Source organism: Pipistrellus kuhlii, unplaced genomic scaffold, assembly GCF_014108245.1.
Source record: "Pipistrellus kuhlii isolate mPipKuh1 unplaced genomic scaffold, mPipKuh1.p scaffold_m20_p_1, whole genome shotgun sequence".
Taxonomy (NCBI): Eukaryota; Metazoa; Chordata; class Mammalia; order Chiroptera; family Vespertilionidae; genus Pipistrellus; species Pipistrellus kuhlii.
Window position 1 is genome coordinate 87,712,236 of NW_023425404.1, and position 12,853 is coordinate 87,725,088.

Here is a 12,853-nt window from a genome sequence, read left to right on the forward strand (position 1 = left end):
CTGCGGGGCCTGGGCTCCGGCCGCGTCCCCAGCCTCGGCTCCCGCCATGATCCCCAGCCCGAGTGTCTCCACTGCACCCACGTGGGCTACCCAAGTTTCTCAAACTTGCTGTGTTTTATGAATCAAGTAGCACTCCTGTCAACAGTGCAGATTTCCAATTGGCTCCCGTGTAGACCTCGCTTCTGCCGGTATAGGAAACGGCCAGAGAACCTGTATTTCAGAGGTACGCTGCAGCCCAGCCCCTTTAGCACAGAAAAACCGTTCCTCTCGTTGGATGAAGAACCTGGCTCTGGCAATCGGTGGGGACTTCCAGGACAGCCCACAGACAGGCGGACTCCAGGAGGCCCTCTACAAAGTGGAATGAACCCAACGGTCAGCTAGCACTACATAAACCCAACCAAACAAATGCCATCTTCCCTCTTCCTCCCAGCTCTCCTGTTTAGCTCTTATAGGGGAGACTTCCTTGGGAGACCCTAAAAGGCGGACATCTAATGAGAGAAATGATTATGGCATCAGAGGATTGGTTCCTAACAATTTAACACTGCTCTGCCCGCCCCGCCCGCTCCGGCCCCCTCCCCCCAGCCCGCTCCGCCCCCCGCCCGCTCCGCCCCCTCCCCCCCGCCCGCTCCGCCCCCCATTCCCCCCGCCCGCTCCGTCCCCCTTCCCCCCGCCCGCTCCGCCCCCCGCCCGCTCCGGCCCCCTCCCCCCAGCCCGCTCCGCCCCCCCGCCCGCTCCGCCCCCCTTTCCCCCCGCCCCCTATTCCCCCCGCCCGCTCCGCCCCCCATTCCCCCCGCCCGCTCCGCCCCCCTTCCCCCCCGCCCGCTCCGCCCCCTCGCTCGCTCCGCCCCTCTCCCCCCAGCCCGCTCCGCCCCCCCGCCCGCTCCGCCCCCTTCCCCCCGACCCCCATTCCCCCCGCCCGCTCCGCCCCCCATTCCCACCGCCCGCTCCGCCCCCCTTCCCCCCCGCCCGCTCCGCCCCCTCGCTCGCTCCGCCCCTCTCCCCCCCTTCCCCCTCCTCTCCCGCCCGCTCCGCCCCCACAGGCTCCGCCCCCTCTCCCGCTCCGCCCGGCCCCAGCCTCTTGAATGGCGCGAGAAAATCGCGAGATACTTTGTGGGGACGTGGCCCCACTCTCACCAATGGAAATCGGAGACATGATAGTGAGCCTTTTTCTCATTGGCCCAGTTGCGAAGGCAGCCAGGTCTTCTCGCGCCAAGGCGGAAGTTGCACGGAAGCCGGAACTCACTCCCATCCCGGGGTCTTAGGGAGCTGCCATTCGCTATCATGGTGAGGAAGCTTAAGTTCCACGAGCAGAAGCTGTTGAAACAGGTGGACTTCCTGAACTGGGAGGTCACTGACCAAAACCTGCACGAACTGCGCGTGTTGCGTCGTTATCGGTTGCAGCGGCGCGAGGACTACACGCGCTACAACCAGTTGAGCCGATCCGTGCGGGAGCTGGCGCGGCGCCTGCGCGACCTGCCCGAGCGCGACCCGTTTCGCGTCCGCTCCTCGGCTGCGCTGCTGGACAAGCTGTACGCCCTTGGCCTGGTGCCCACGCGCAGCTCGCTCGAACTCTGCGACTTCGTCACGGCCTCGTCCTTCTGCCGCCGCCGCCTGCCCACCGTGCTCCTCAAGCTGCGCATGGCACAGCACCTCCAGGCCGCCGTGGCCTTCGTGGAGCAGGGCCACGTGCGCGTGGGCCCCGACGTGGTCACCGACCCCGCCTTTCTTGTCACACGCAGCATGGAGGACTTCGTCACCTGGGTTGACTCGTCCAAGATCAAACGGCACGTGCTGGAGTACAATGAGGAGCGCGATGACTTCGATCTGGACGCCTAGCTGTCTTTCCTCCCCACCCCCTCACCAGTGCCGCATTTTATAGACTGGAGGCTGAGACCGGATGCTGGAGATTCTGTGAATTCGCTTTCCCAAGAGTGTGTCAACCGGTTCTTAAGAACTTGGCTCCTTAGCTGCAGGCCACGCTTACAACCAAAGGGTATGCTCCTGTTATTTGAAAATTTCCTTAGCCCTTGGACTATTGATAATTAAATGTCTGCCTTGAAACAATGGGAAGCGGTTTTGTGCTAAGCTAGGAATTGTTAGATTATTGTACCTTTAATATTGCAGTGTGGCCCTAACCGGTTTGGCTCAATGGATAGAGCATTGGCCTGCGGACTGAAAGGTCTTGGGTTCGATTCTGGTCAAGGGCTTGTACCTTGGTTGCGGGCACATCCCCAGTAGGGGGTATGCAGGAGGCAGCTGATCGATGTTTATCATGGATGTTTTTGAACCTCTATCCCTCTCCCTTCCTCTCTGTAAAAAATGAATAAAACATTTCTTTAATATTCTAGTGTGAAAGCAAGAACTTTGCGCCCACTCCCGCTTTCCCCTTGTTTTCTCAGCAGAACCGTTAATTTAACTCGAATTCTTGCTCCTGGTGATTAACTTGTGTATGACTATGGAGAATTTTGTTTTAAGTTTTCATAAGATGGGGTGAGAGTTTAGTGTTTAAAGGAATGCTTTTTTAATGCCAATAAATAATTCAACTACTTTGTAAGTGCAAAATTTTGCCTGTCTGGTTTTTTCACATAGGGTCATATCTGTAGGTCTTCTTTGCTCAAGAACCCTTCTTTTCTAACAGAACGTTCTTCCCAACAGTAGGACAAAGTAGGAGCTTGGACTAAGGCCATAAAAAAAACTTAAATGCCTTGGCCCAGCCTCAGCCCAAGCCATGCTCTATCAATAAATGTAACTTCCACACAAGTTACTTGCTTCTAATTCTTGATGGTGGGTTTCATCTTGCTGACTTCAGGTTTCTAAAACACAACACACAAGACTTATAAGTGCTTTTTTGAGTCAAATAAAAAGGAACTGAAGTATTGTATATTGAAGTCATTTTCAAATGCACACTACATAGATGCCTTATAAATTAAAGATAGCACAGAACTTCTATTGTAAGTTATCAAAATATTGTATACATCTATCCTAGCATAGAGTAGTTTGCCCATCTGCTGCATAACGACCTTAATATTACTAGCAAGAGCCCAGCAGATGAGGCGCTGTTTATGGTTGAATGTCCACCCATAAACCAGGAGGTCACAGTTCTTTTCCCGGTCAGGTACCATGCCCAGGTTGCAGGCTCCAACCCCAGTAGGGGGTGTGCAGGAGGCAGCTGATAATGCTTCTCATCAATGAAGTTTCCATTTCTCCCTATCGCTCTCTCTGAAATAAATTTAAAACATATTTATTAAAATTACTAGCAAGAAAAAAAGCACAAGATTAAGGTTTAAGGCTAAATCGATTCCATGTCATAATTATTCTCCATGCTAATATTACCAGAATGATCTCCATGATATAGGCAATAATGACAACTGCATCTACATTTTTTTAATCTAGGTGTGCTCCCTCCCAGGAGCACACCTGAGCCTATCCCTTCCCCCTCTCCTTTCCTGACAGGCACACATCACGTAAACTCTAAGGGACCCTGCAAGACTTGCAACCCGGAAGCAATGAGGAGTAATAGCAGTAGCTCATCCCGGGCTAATCTCCAGAACCTATTTCCAAGGTCCCCTCTTCTCTGACTTTCCAGTGAGCTGACAGCAGCCCAGCCTAGGCTCATTTCTTTCCTATAATATTGTAGTTCTGGAGAGCAAAGTAGCACTGCCTAGGCTTTCTCCTATTGCTTCTATCCTAACCCCTTCCTTGTTTCACTATCCCTCTGAGAATAAAAATAAATTTTTTTCCTGAATCTTAATTCAGTTTTGTTTTCTTTCCTGTGGGTCTTTTTGAACTAGATACTTAGTGCAGTATCTAATAACTTATCCTTTTTTCCTGATCAGTTGCCAATGTCCTCACTCCACATCTATTGAGAGCATGGCTTGGGCTGAGGCTGGGCCAAGGCATTTAAGTTTTTTTTATGGCCTTAGTCCAAGCTCCTGTAAGTTTTTTACTTTGTCCTACTGTTGGAATGAACGTTCTGTAAAAAGGAAGGGTATTTGGTACTAGGTTGAGAGTTAAGTTACCAAGGTTCTTTGCTAGTACATCTGAGACAGCTTCAGTGTCAGCTGAATCTTCACGGGGCAGCTGAGAAGACTCCAGGGTCAAGGTTGGGTTAAACTTCTTTGGTGAGTCCATTGAAAATCTAGTCACAGCCCGAAGTTCCTCCTAGATCCCCCTCAAAGGGTTTGAGCAAAAGGTGATTCTCTCTTTTTTTTTTTTTTTTTTTAAACAAAAGCCAAGTTTATTTGTTCATTTCTTGCATTTGAAGTACTCCTCGATGACATCCTTTGCCTGAGACTCTTTGCCATAGTCCTTAACCACCACGCAACTGCAGCCAACCACTTTATGGGGTTTTCCCTCTCTGTCGATTTTACAGAGGCCTACCCATTCCCCTAGTTTCTTGTTGTCCTCAACCTTGATGAGGTTGATCTGGTGTTCAGCACAAAGAGCCTCCACCAACTTGTCGTACATGGGCTCATCACAGTTGGATGCAAGTACACAAAGGTGGGCTTGGCGCTTGTCTAAGGCTTTGGCGGCTTCGCGGATTCCGCGCGCGAGGCCGTCGTGGATAAGGGCGGTCTTCAGCACCTCTTGCAAAGCAGTGTTAACGTCCATTACAACTCCAGCAGCAATGCCTTCCTCGGCCATGGCGGTGGGTTATGGGTAGAGCCGAATCTTGAACGCACCCAAGGCTCCGCCTCCGCGCAACTCCGCGGCGGCAGGGAAAGAGCAAAAGGTGATTCTCAAAACTCTCAAATTGCTTACAAAGTAACCTGGAAAGAACTGTATAGCCCAGAAATAGGGAGAAAATCCCAAATGCCAACAAAACATATTGAAAGAAAGAGCTAACCTCAAGATGTGTCAGGGTTTAGAGAGAGACCCTGAATTTGAATTTTCAAGCCAGCAGAGAAGCAGCATCACTGGGCAATGTTATATGAATGTTTGAGCAAGGAGCAGGCATTGAGCTACCAAGGCTTGACTAACACTCACTGATGCCCTGCTTGTGCTAAGCTGCCATTTGCTCTTCCCAGCAACCTCTAAGGCAGATGGTGCTGTCCATACCTTTTCAGTTTGGGAGACAGAATGGGAACTAGAACTTATCCAAGGCCCACATTCAAGTCACATTCACTCGTGACAACAAGGGACATGTTTTTTTTTTTTTCAGTCTCTTTAGAAATGGAAGGAGAGGAAATCTTACTATTCCTCAATTGTGATTGCTAGGCACAATCTCCTCTCATTTGAGGGGTGTTCTCAGGGCTCCCAGTGTTAGGGATCACAAGAAAAGACAGTTTGGTGTCTCTAGAAGGCAGGACCCGTGGCCCTGGGCAGGTAGCTTAGTTGGTTAGAGCATTGTTCCCTAATATGCTTAGGTTGCAGGTTCGTTTCCTGATCAAGGTATATACAAGAATTAACCAATGAATGCATAAATAAGTGGAACAATTCTCAAATCAATCAATCAATTTCCTTTAAAAATGAAGGCAGGCCAAAACCGGTTTGGCTCAGTGGATAGAGCGTGGGTCTGTGGACTGAAAGGTCCCAGGTTCGATTCCAGTCAAGGGCATGTTGCAGGCACATCCCCAGTAGAGGGTGTTCAGGAGGCAGCTGATCGATGTTTCTCTCTCATCTATGTTTCTAGCTCTATCCCTCTCCCTTCCTCTCTGTACAAAATCAATAAAATATATTTTTAAAAAAATAGAAGGCAGGCCTGGCTGGTGTGGCTCAGCAGTTAAGCATTAACCTATGAATCAGGAGGTCACAGTTCCATTCCATTCCCGGGCAGGACACATGCCCAGGATGTGAGCTCGATCCCCAGTGTGGGATGTGCAGGAGGCAGCCAATCAGTGATTCTCTCTTGTCATTGATGTTTCTACCTCTCTTTCCCTATCCCTTCCTCTCTAAAATATTGGGTCGGCAGCTAAGTAATTGCGGATTTTTTAAAGAAAATCAAAGACAATTTTTTCATGGAAGTAAATAACTTTATTCTGCAATGTATTGCCCATTTTGATCAATGACCTTTTGCCATCTTTCAGGCAGCATCATAATCCCACGTTCAAAAAACTTCTGGTTTTTATTAGCCAAAAACTGAATCAGGTATGATTTGACATCATCATCATTATTGAAATTTTTACCATTCAAGGAGTTTTGTAAAGATCGAAACAAAAAGTAATCAGATGGTGCAAGGTCAGGACTATATGGTGGATGTGGCAAAACATCCCAGCCAAGCTCCATTAATTTTTGCCGAGTGACCAAAGATGTGTGTGGCCTTGCATTGTCATGATGGAATACAACACCTTTTCGGTTTGTCAATTCGGGCCGCTTTTCTTCAACTGCATTGTTTAATTTCGTTAGTTGTTCAATGTAGACATCAGAATTCATCGTTCGGTTGGGTGGTAAGAGTTCAAAGTAGACAATTCCTTTGTAATCCCACCAAACTGATAACAAAACCTTCTTTTGATGAATATCAGCTTTTGATGTTGTTTGAGTTGGTTCACCTGGCCTGCTCCACGATCTTTTCGGCTTGATATTGTTGTAAACAACCCATTTTTCATCACCAGTTATCAGTCGTTTTAAAAATGGATCATTTTCATTACGTTTCTTTAGCAAATCACAGCTGCTAATGCGTGGCGTTAACTGTGATTCTTTCAGTTCGTGAGGAACCCATGTATCGAGTTTTTGAACATAGCCAAGTTGTTTTAAGTGATTTTCAATGCATGTATGTGATACATGAAGCTTCTCTGCAATCTCACGTGTTGTACTGTGACAGTCCGAATTGATTATTGCTTTGATTAGGGCGTCATCAACTTCAACTGGACGACCAGAGCGTTTTTCATCTTTGAGTGAAAAATCACCAGAACAAAATTTGGCAAACCAATTTTGACACTGCCGTTCTTTTAAGGCTTCGTCACCATAAACAGCACATAACTTTTTATGAGCTTGCGATGCATTTTTCCCTTTGAGGAAATAAAAAAGCAAAATATGACGAAAATGTTCCTTTTGATTTTCCATTTTTCAATGAACGCCAAACGAAAACTACAAAACAGATCAAAAAACTTTTTTTACTGATTAATAGCTGAATAGCCAACTATCAAATAACAAAATGTGTTTTACATTTGTACTACGTCTGCAAACCTAAAAATTCAACTGAAGCCATATGTGTGAAACCCGCAATTACTTAGTTGCCGACCCAATAAATAAAAATATACTTTTTTAAATTAAAAATAAAATAGAAGGCAGGCTCTATCTAGTTTGGCTCAGTGGATAGAGTGCTGGCCTGCAGACCGAAGGACACATACCTGGCTTGCAGGTTCCTCTCCGGCCTGGTCCCTGGTCTGCGTACATGTAGGAGGCAACCAATCGATGTGTTTCTCTCACAAAAATATTTAAGTCTTTCCCTCTCTCTTCCACTCTCTCTGAAAATCAATGGAAAAATATCTTGGGGTGAGGATTGAAATATAATAAATAAGTGTAGGCAGTAGGGCTCTCAGAGATCCCGGATCTGTCTCTTGCTTCAACAGTGTTTGGACGGAACAGACCGAGGGACGCCAGTTCTTCCAGCCACTCTCCTGCGTCTCATCCAGTCACCGCCTTCAGCACCACCTCCAGGACCAGCCAAAACACCGGTTTGGTTTGGTTTGGTTTGGTTTTTTTCTACCTTAACACCTCATTGCTGAATGGTTATGAGCTCCAAATTCCTCAGAATTATTCCCCTGAGGTGGAGGCTGCAGTCAATCGCCTGGTCAACCTGCACCTGTGGGCCTCCTACACGTACCTCGCTCTGGGCTACTATTTCGACTGCAAGGATGTGGCTCTGGACAGTGTGGGCTACTTCTTCCGAGAGTTGGCGGAGAAGCCAGAGGGCGTGGAGCATTTGTTAAAGTTGCGAGACTGTTGCGTTCTCTACCGAGAACCTTCCCAGGATGACTGGTCCAAAACTCAGGACGCCATGGAAGCTGCCCTGGCCCTGGAGAAGAGCCTGAACCAGGCTCTTTTGGAGCTGAATGGCCTGGCTTCTACACGTGCGGACCCTCATGTCTGCGACTTCCTGGAGAACCACTTCCTGGATGCGGAGGTGAAACTGATCAAGAAGATGGGCGACCACCTAACTAACATCCACAGGCTGGCTGCCCCCAGGCTGGGCTGGGCCTGTATCTCTTCAAAAGGCTCTCCCTCAAACATGACTAGGAGCCTTTGGAGCCCAGAAACTTTTCAGAGGCCCCCGCCCCCCTCTGCATCCCCCTAGTGTCTCTGGCTTTTACCTGAGCCTCTTCCCAAAGCTACTAGCCATTCTTTTAACCACCCTGGAGCCCTCTCCCCTGAATCGGATCAAATTAAACAATAAAGCTTTTTGCAGAAAAAAATAAAAATAAATAAGTGTAAAAAAATAAAAATAGAAGGCAGGTTCAGCCAGTGTGGCTCAGTTATTGAGCGTCAACTTGTAAAGCTGGAGGTTACAGTTCGATTCTCAGTCAGTCAGGGACATGCCTCGGTTGTGCACTTGATCCCCAGCAGGGAGCTTGCAGAAGGCAGCCAATCAATGATTCTTTGTGCTTTTCAGTATTTTTTAACTTTTCTATAAAGACAATACATAAGTATAAGAAATTAATAAAAATACATTTTTTAAAAAACAGCTTGCCACTTATAAGCCTCAGCTTAATTAAAATCATGCAAAATTAGCCGAGACCGGTTTGGCTCAATGAATAGAGCGTCGGCTTGGAGACTGAAAGGTCCCGGGTTCAATTCCATTCAAGGGCATGTACCTTGGTTGTGGGCATATCCCCAGTGGGGGGTGTGCAAGAGGCAGCTGATCGATGACTCTCTCTCATCGATGTTTCTAACTATCTCCCTTCCTCTCTGTACAAAATCAATAAAATATATTTTTTAAAAATAAAATCATGCAAAATTATATTTGTGTGTCATCCTAACTTAGGCCAGCTTCCTAGAAAGATTAAACAGACAAATGAAACAAAAGTCTTATGAAACTGGTGCCCTGTTTTTTTCTATTCCTCTTATGCTTTTATTAGAGGTCCGGTGCACAAATTTGTGCACAGGTGAGGTCCCTTAGGAGGTTGGCTGGCCAGCCCCCAATCAGGGCCAATGGGGGGCTGGCTGGGTAAAGAGAAGGGCTGTGGGAGGTTGGCTCTGGGAGCACACTGACTACCAGGGGACAGCTCCAGAATTGAGATTCTGCTCCTTGGTGGTCAGTGTGTGTCATAGCGACCAGTTGTTCCAGTTGTTAGGTCATAACAGTCGCTCAGGCTTTTATATCTCTTCTACCCTATCCAATAAAGAGGGTATATGCTAATTTACCATTGCACCCTCACAAAGATGGTGGCACCCATAGCCAATATGGAGGGAATATGCTAATTGACTGCTACATCCTCAAAGATGGCAGCACCCAGTCCCCTCAGCCCCACCAGGGCAGCAGGCATGTGACATGGCGGGGCCAATCCCCAGGTGCACCTGCCTCCAGAGTCCCCAGTCCCCTCAGCCCCCCAGTCAGCCAGGGCCGGCCCGAGGTGCAGGCAAGCCTCGGATGGTGGCTGCCCAGCCACCCAGGGCCACCCGAGGCTCAGATAACTAGGGCCGGCCTAGACTTGTGCTGCCAGCAGTGGCAGCAGCATAGGTGTGATGGAGGCATTGCTTTCCTCTGATCACCGGGTCGTCTCCCAACCCTGAGGACTCCCAGACTGTGAAAGGGGGCAGGCCGAGCAGAGGAACCCCCCTCCAATGCATGAATTTTCATGCACCTGCCTCTAGTCTATATATATAAAAGCCTAAGTGACCATCACAACCAAACAGATAACTGAACAGGCTGCATGGGGAAACCAGGCCAGCAGGGGGGTTAGTGAGGGATGATCAAATGACTGAACAGCAGGCTGTGTGGGGCGGCCAGGCTGGCAGGAGGGCAGTTAGGGTGACCAGGCTGGCGGGGGTGGGGGGACAGTTGGGGGCAACTAGGGTGGCAGGGTGGTCAGTTGTGGTGACCAGGCCGGCAGAGGAGGCAGTTAGGGGTGATCAGGCAGGCAGACAGGTGAGCAGTTAGGAACCAGTGGTCCCAGATTGTGAGAGGGACATTCCAGATTGGAGAGGGTGCAGGCTGGGCTGAGGGGAACTCCCCACCTTGCATGAATTTTGTGCACCATGCCTCTAAAATATATATATATATATATATATATATATATATATATATATATATATATATATATATGCCGTATTTTTCAGACCATAAGACACACTTTTTTCCCCCCAAAAGTGGGGGGAAAAAGTCCCTGCGTCTTATGGTCCAAATATAGCCTACAAATATACTTTTAAAAACAAGTTTTTTTACTTGCCCGGCTCTGTGTGGTCTCTGTGTGCTTGCCCGGCTCTAAAATGGTTCTAAATGCTGCTGTTTACTTTACAGGGTTGATTACATGTGTTTACGACTGTGATGTTGGGTTTTAATGCACATAAATATTTTAGGACACTATTTGTTTCAGAATCTTTTTTCTTCATTTCCCTTCTCTAAAAACTGGTGCGTCTTATGGTCCAGAGCGTCTTATGGTCCGAAAAATACGGTATATATATCCCAAATATGCAAATAGACCAAACAGCAGAACAACTGAACAGCCAGTCGCTATAATGTGTGCTGACCACCTGAGGGCACACAGAACATGGCAGGCATCGGCAGCAGGAGGCAGAGCGCAGAACATGGCAGGCATCAGCCGCAGCAGGATGGTGAAGCAGGTGAGCGGAGGCATCAGACCAAGGCAGGGTGCCAGTCGCTATCATCAGGGCGAGCCTCTGGTGGTTACTGAAAATTCTTTGTTCCCACGTGCTGCAGTCCTACCCAGCACTCACACCTGCTGCCGGTGCCGGAGCCACTGCTGTACCTGCTGCTGGTACCTGGTGCTGGCCCCGACCACTCAGTGCCATCAATGGGTGCTAGTGGTGGCTGCCGGCTCCAATTGCCCCTCAGGGATTCTCCACCTCCCCCTGTTCCTGAGAGGTGATCAAGGCAGCAGCTGCTGCTCTCACCTGCTGACAGTGCCGGTCCCAATTGCTCCACACTGGCAGTGTGTGGGAGCGGCAACAGTGGGAATGGGCTGCTAGCAAAGAGGGGACCAGGGGTAGGGCTGGAGGGGCCGGGCAGGGGTAAGGAGGATGGGCTGAGACCTGCCCTTCTGTCCACCGCAGTCTCGTGGCCCACGGTTCCTTTCAAGGTACACAAATTAGTTCACTGGGCCCCTAGTCTATAATAATAAAAGCATAATATGCTCATTAGACTGGACAGCCAAACAACCTTCTGGATGTCCTTCAGAACAAAGCTGGGGCTGTGAGTGCCGAGGCTGCGAGGGCCAAGCCCCTTGCATGAATTTTGTGCATTGGGCCTCCAGTATATAATAAAGCCTAAGGAGAACTGCAGCAGAGTGGCAGTAAGCCTACCGAATGTTGGTTGCAGCAGGAGCAGCAGATGGCGTTGGACTACCAGTTCTGGCCTGATCCCCGCAGACCACACCAAAGGACCCCACAGGTGCACAAATCCATGCACTGGGCCTCTAGTAAAACCGACAGCCAGACAGTCTGCAACAGACTCTTTAATTGTTCTTCTATAAATGCACAATTTGCTTTTAATAACTATTGAAGTAACAAAGAAATCTGTTACTCAGTGGACACCTGCTGTCCTATTATGAAACCTTAGCTGAATAACATACCCTCAAATTTGGAAATTCCAAGCCAACTCCAATTACTGTGCAGTTACTCTTTGTTTTCTTTCTCCTCATTTCCACCATGTCTTGTTGCATTCCTTGGTCCTCACATGGGGTACCACTTTGCTGGGGCAGATCAGCAGACCCTGAGTGATGGATGAATGATTACTCTGGCAGGATTGCTATGAAGAGAGGGCTAAGAGACTGCATGGCAAAAGGAGCCAGACAGCCTTGATCATCTGCCTCTTCAGGCTTTTATTGTAACAGCATTGAAATAAAATTTATCTTTTAGATACAATCAGTAGGGTAAGTAATCTTGGGTGAACACTTGTGTCTGCAATGTCCTTTAAGCAAGGACACCTAAAGATTAAGCATAAAGATTCTGATAAACACCTGAGGGTCTGCACATACACAGACTTGTTTTGGAAAGGTCAAGAAACAATTATGGGCAGATACCTTTGGCCAAACTCCCCTAAATAGGAATTCTGATAAACAGGTTGGGCCGTCTTCAGCCCACTTCTTTTTTTTTTTGGAATTTTTCTCCTTACAAACTTTTTAACCAAGTCACCTGCTCCCCCACAGAACTAAACTGATGACAATTGCTGGGAAGCAAGAACTCAAACACTGCTGAGAATGACATTAGACATGTGACTACCCACTCTCACCTTTCCAGTTAGCAATTTATGAACAGATCACTCTGTGAGGTTACTTTCTTAGTGATATTACAGACTCTGTTTTTTCATCCATAACTGTAGACTCAGAAGTGATATTGCTGGATCATATAGTAATTTTATGTTTGTTTAAGGAACCATCATAATACTGTTTTCCATAGTGGCTGAACCATTTTATATTCCACCAACAATGCCTGAAGATTTCAATATCTCCACATCCTCACCACATTTGATATTTTATATTATTTTTTAAATGTTTTTATTGATTTGAAAGAGGAAGGAAGAAGGGGAGATAGAAACATCAGTGATAAAGAGAGAATCATTGATTGGCTGCCTCTTGCATGCCCCACACCAGGTATCAGCCTGCAATCCAGGTATATGCCCTGACTGGGAATCAAACAGTAACCTGGCTCATAGGTCAATATCAACCACTGAGTCACACCGACCAAGTGAATGATAGTTCTTTATATGTCCTGGATATTAGTCCTTTGATCAGAA

At 47.9% G+C, this 12,853-nt stretch overlaps 3 protein-coding genes across 3 annotated transcripts; 2 read left to right on the top strand and 1 right to left on the bottom strand.

Annotated features, from left to right (window-relative positions):
- Positions 1–1,121: 1,121 nt before the first annotated feature.
- On the top strand, positions 1,122–2,242 carry IMP3 (IMP U3 small nucleolar ribonucleoprotein 3). The gene is given in 2 exon segments (XM_036454998.2): positions 1,122–1,189; positions 1,191–2,242. Coding segments are annotated over 2 exon segments (699 nt in total). The 5' UTR covers positions 1,122–1,136; the 3' UTR covers positions 1,837–2,242.
- Positions 2,243–4,198: 1,956 nt separating this feature from the next.
- LOC118728507 (40S ribosomal protein S12-like) lies at positions 4,199–4,749 on the bottom strand. Its single transcript, XM_036455042.2, has one exon. The coding sequence runs from the start codon at positions 4,642–4,644 to the stop codon at positions 4,246–4,248; it is 399 nt and encodes a 132-aa protein (XP_036310935.1). The 5' UTR covers positions 4,645–4,749; the 3' UTR covers positions 4,199–4,245.
- Positions 4,750–7,477: 2,728 nt separating this feature from the next.
- Positions 7,478–8,193, top strand: LOC118717088 (ferritin light chain-like; the record flags this gene model as incomplete). Its single annotated transcript, XM_036434752.2, is given in 2 exon segments — positions 7,478–8,123; positions 8,126–8,193. Coding segments are annotated over 2 exon segments (699 nt in total), but the record flags the coding sequence as incomplete, so codon positions are not given.
- Positions 8,194–12,853: the final 4,660 nt, after the last annotated feature.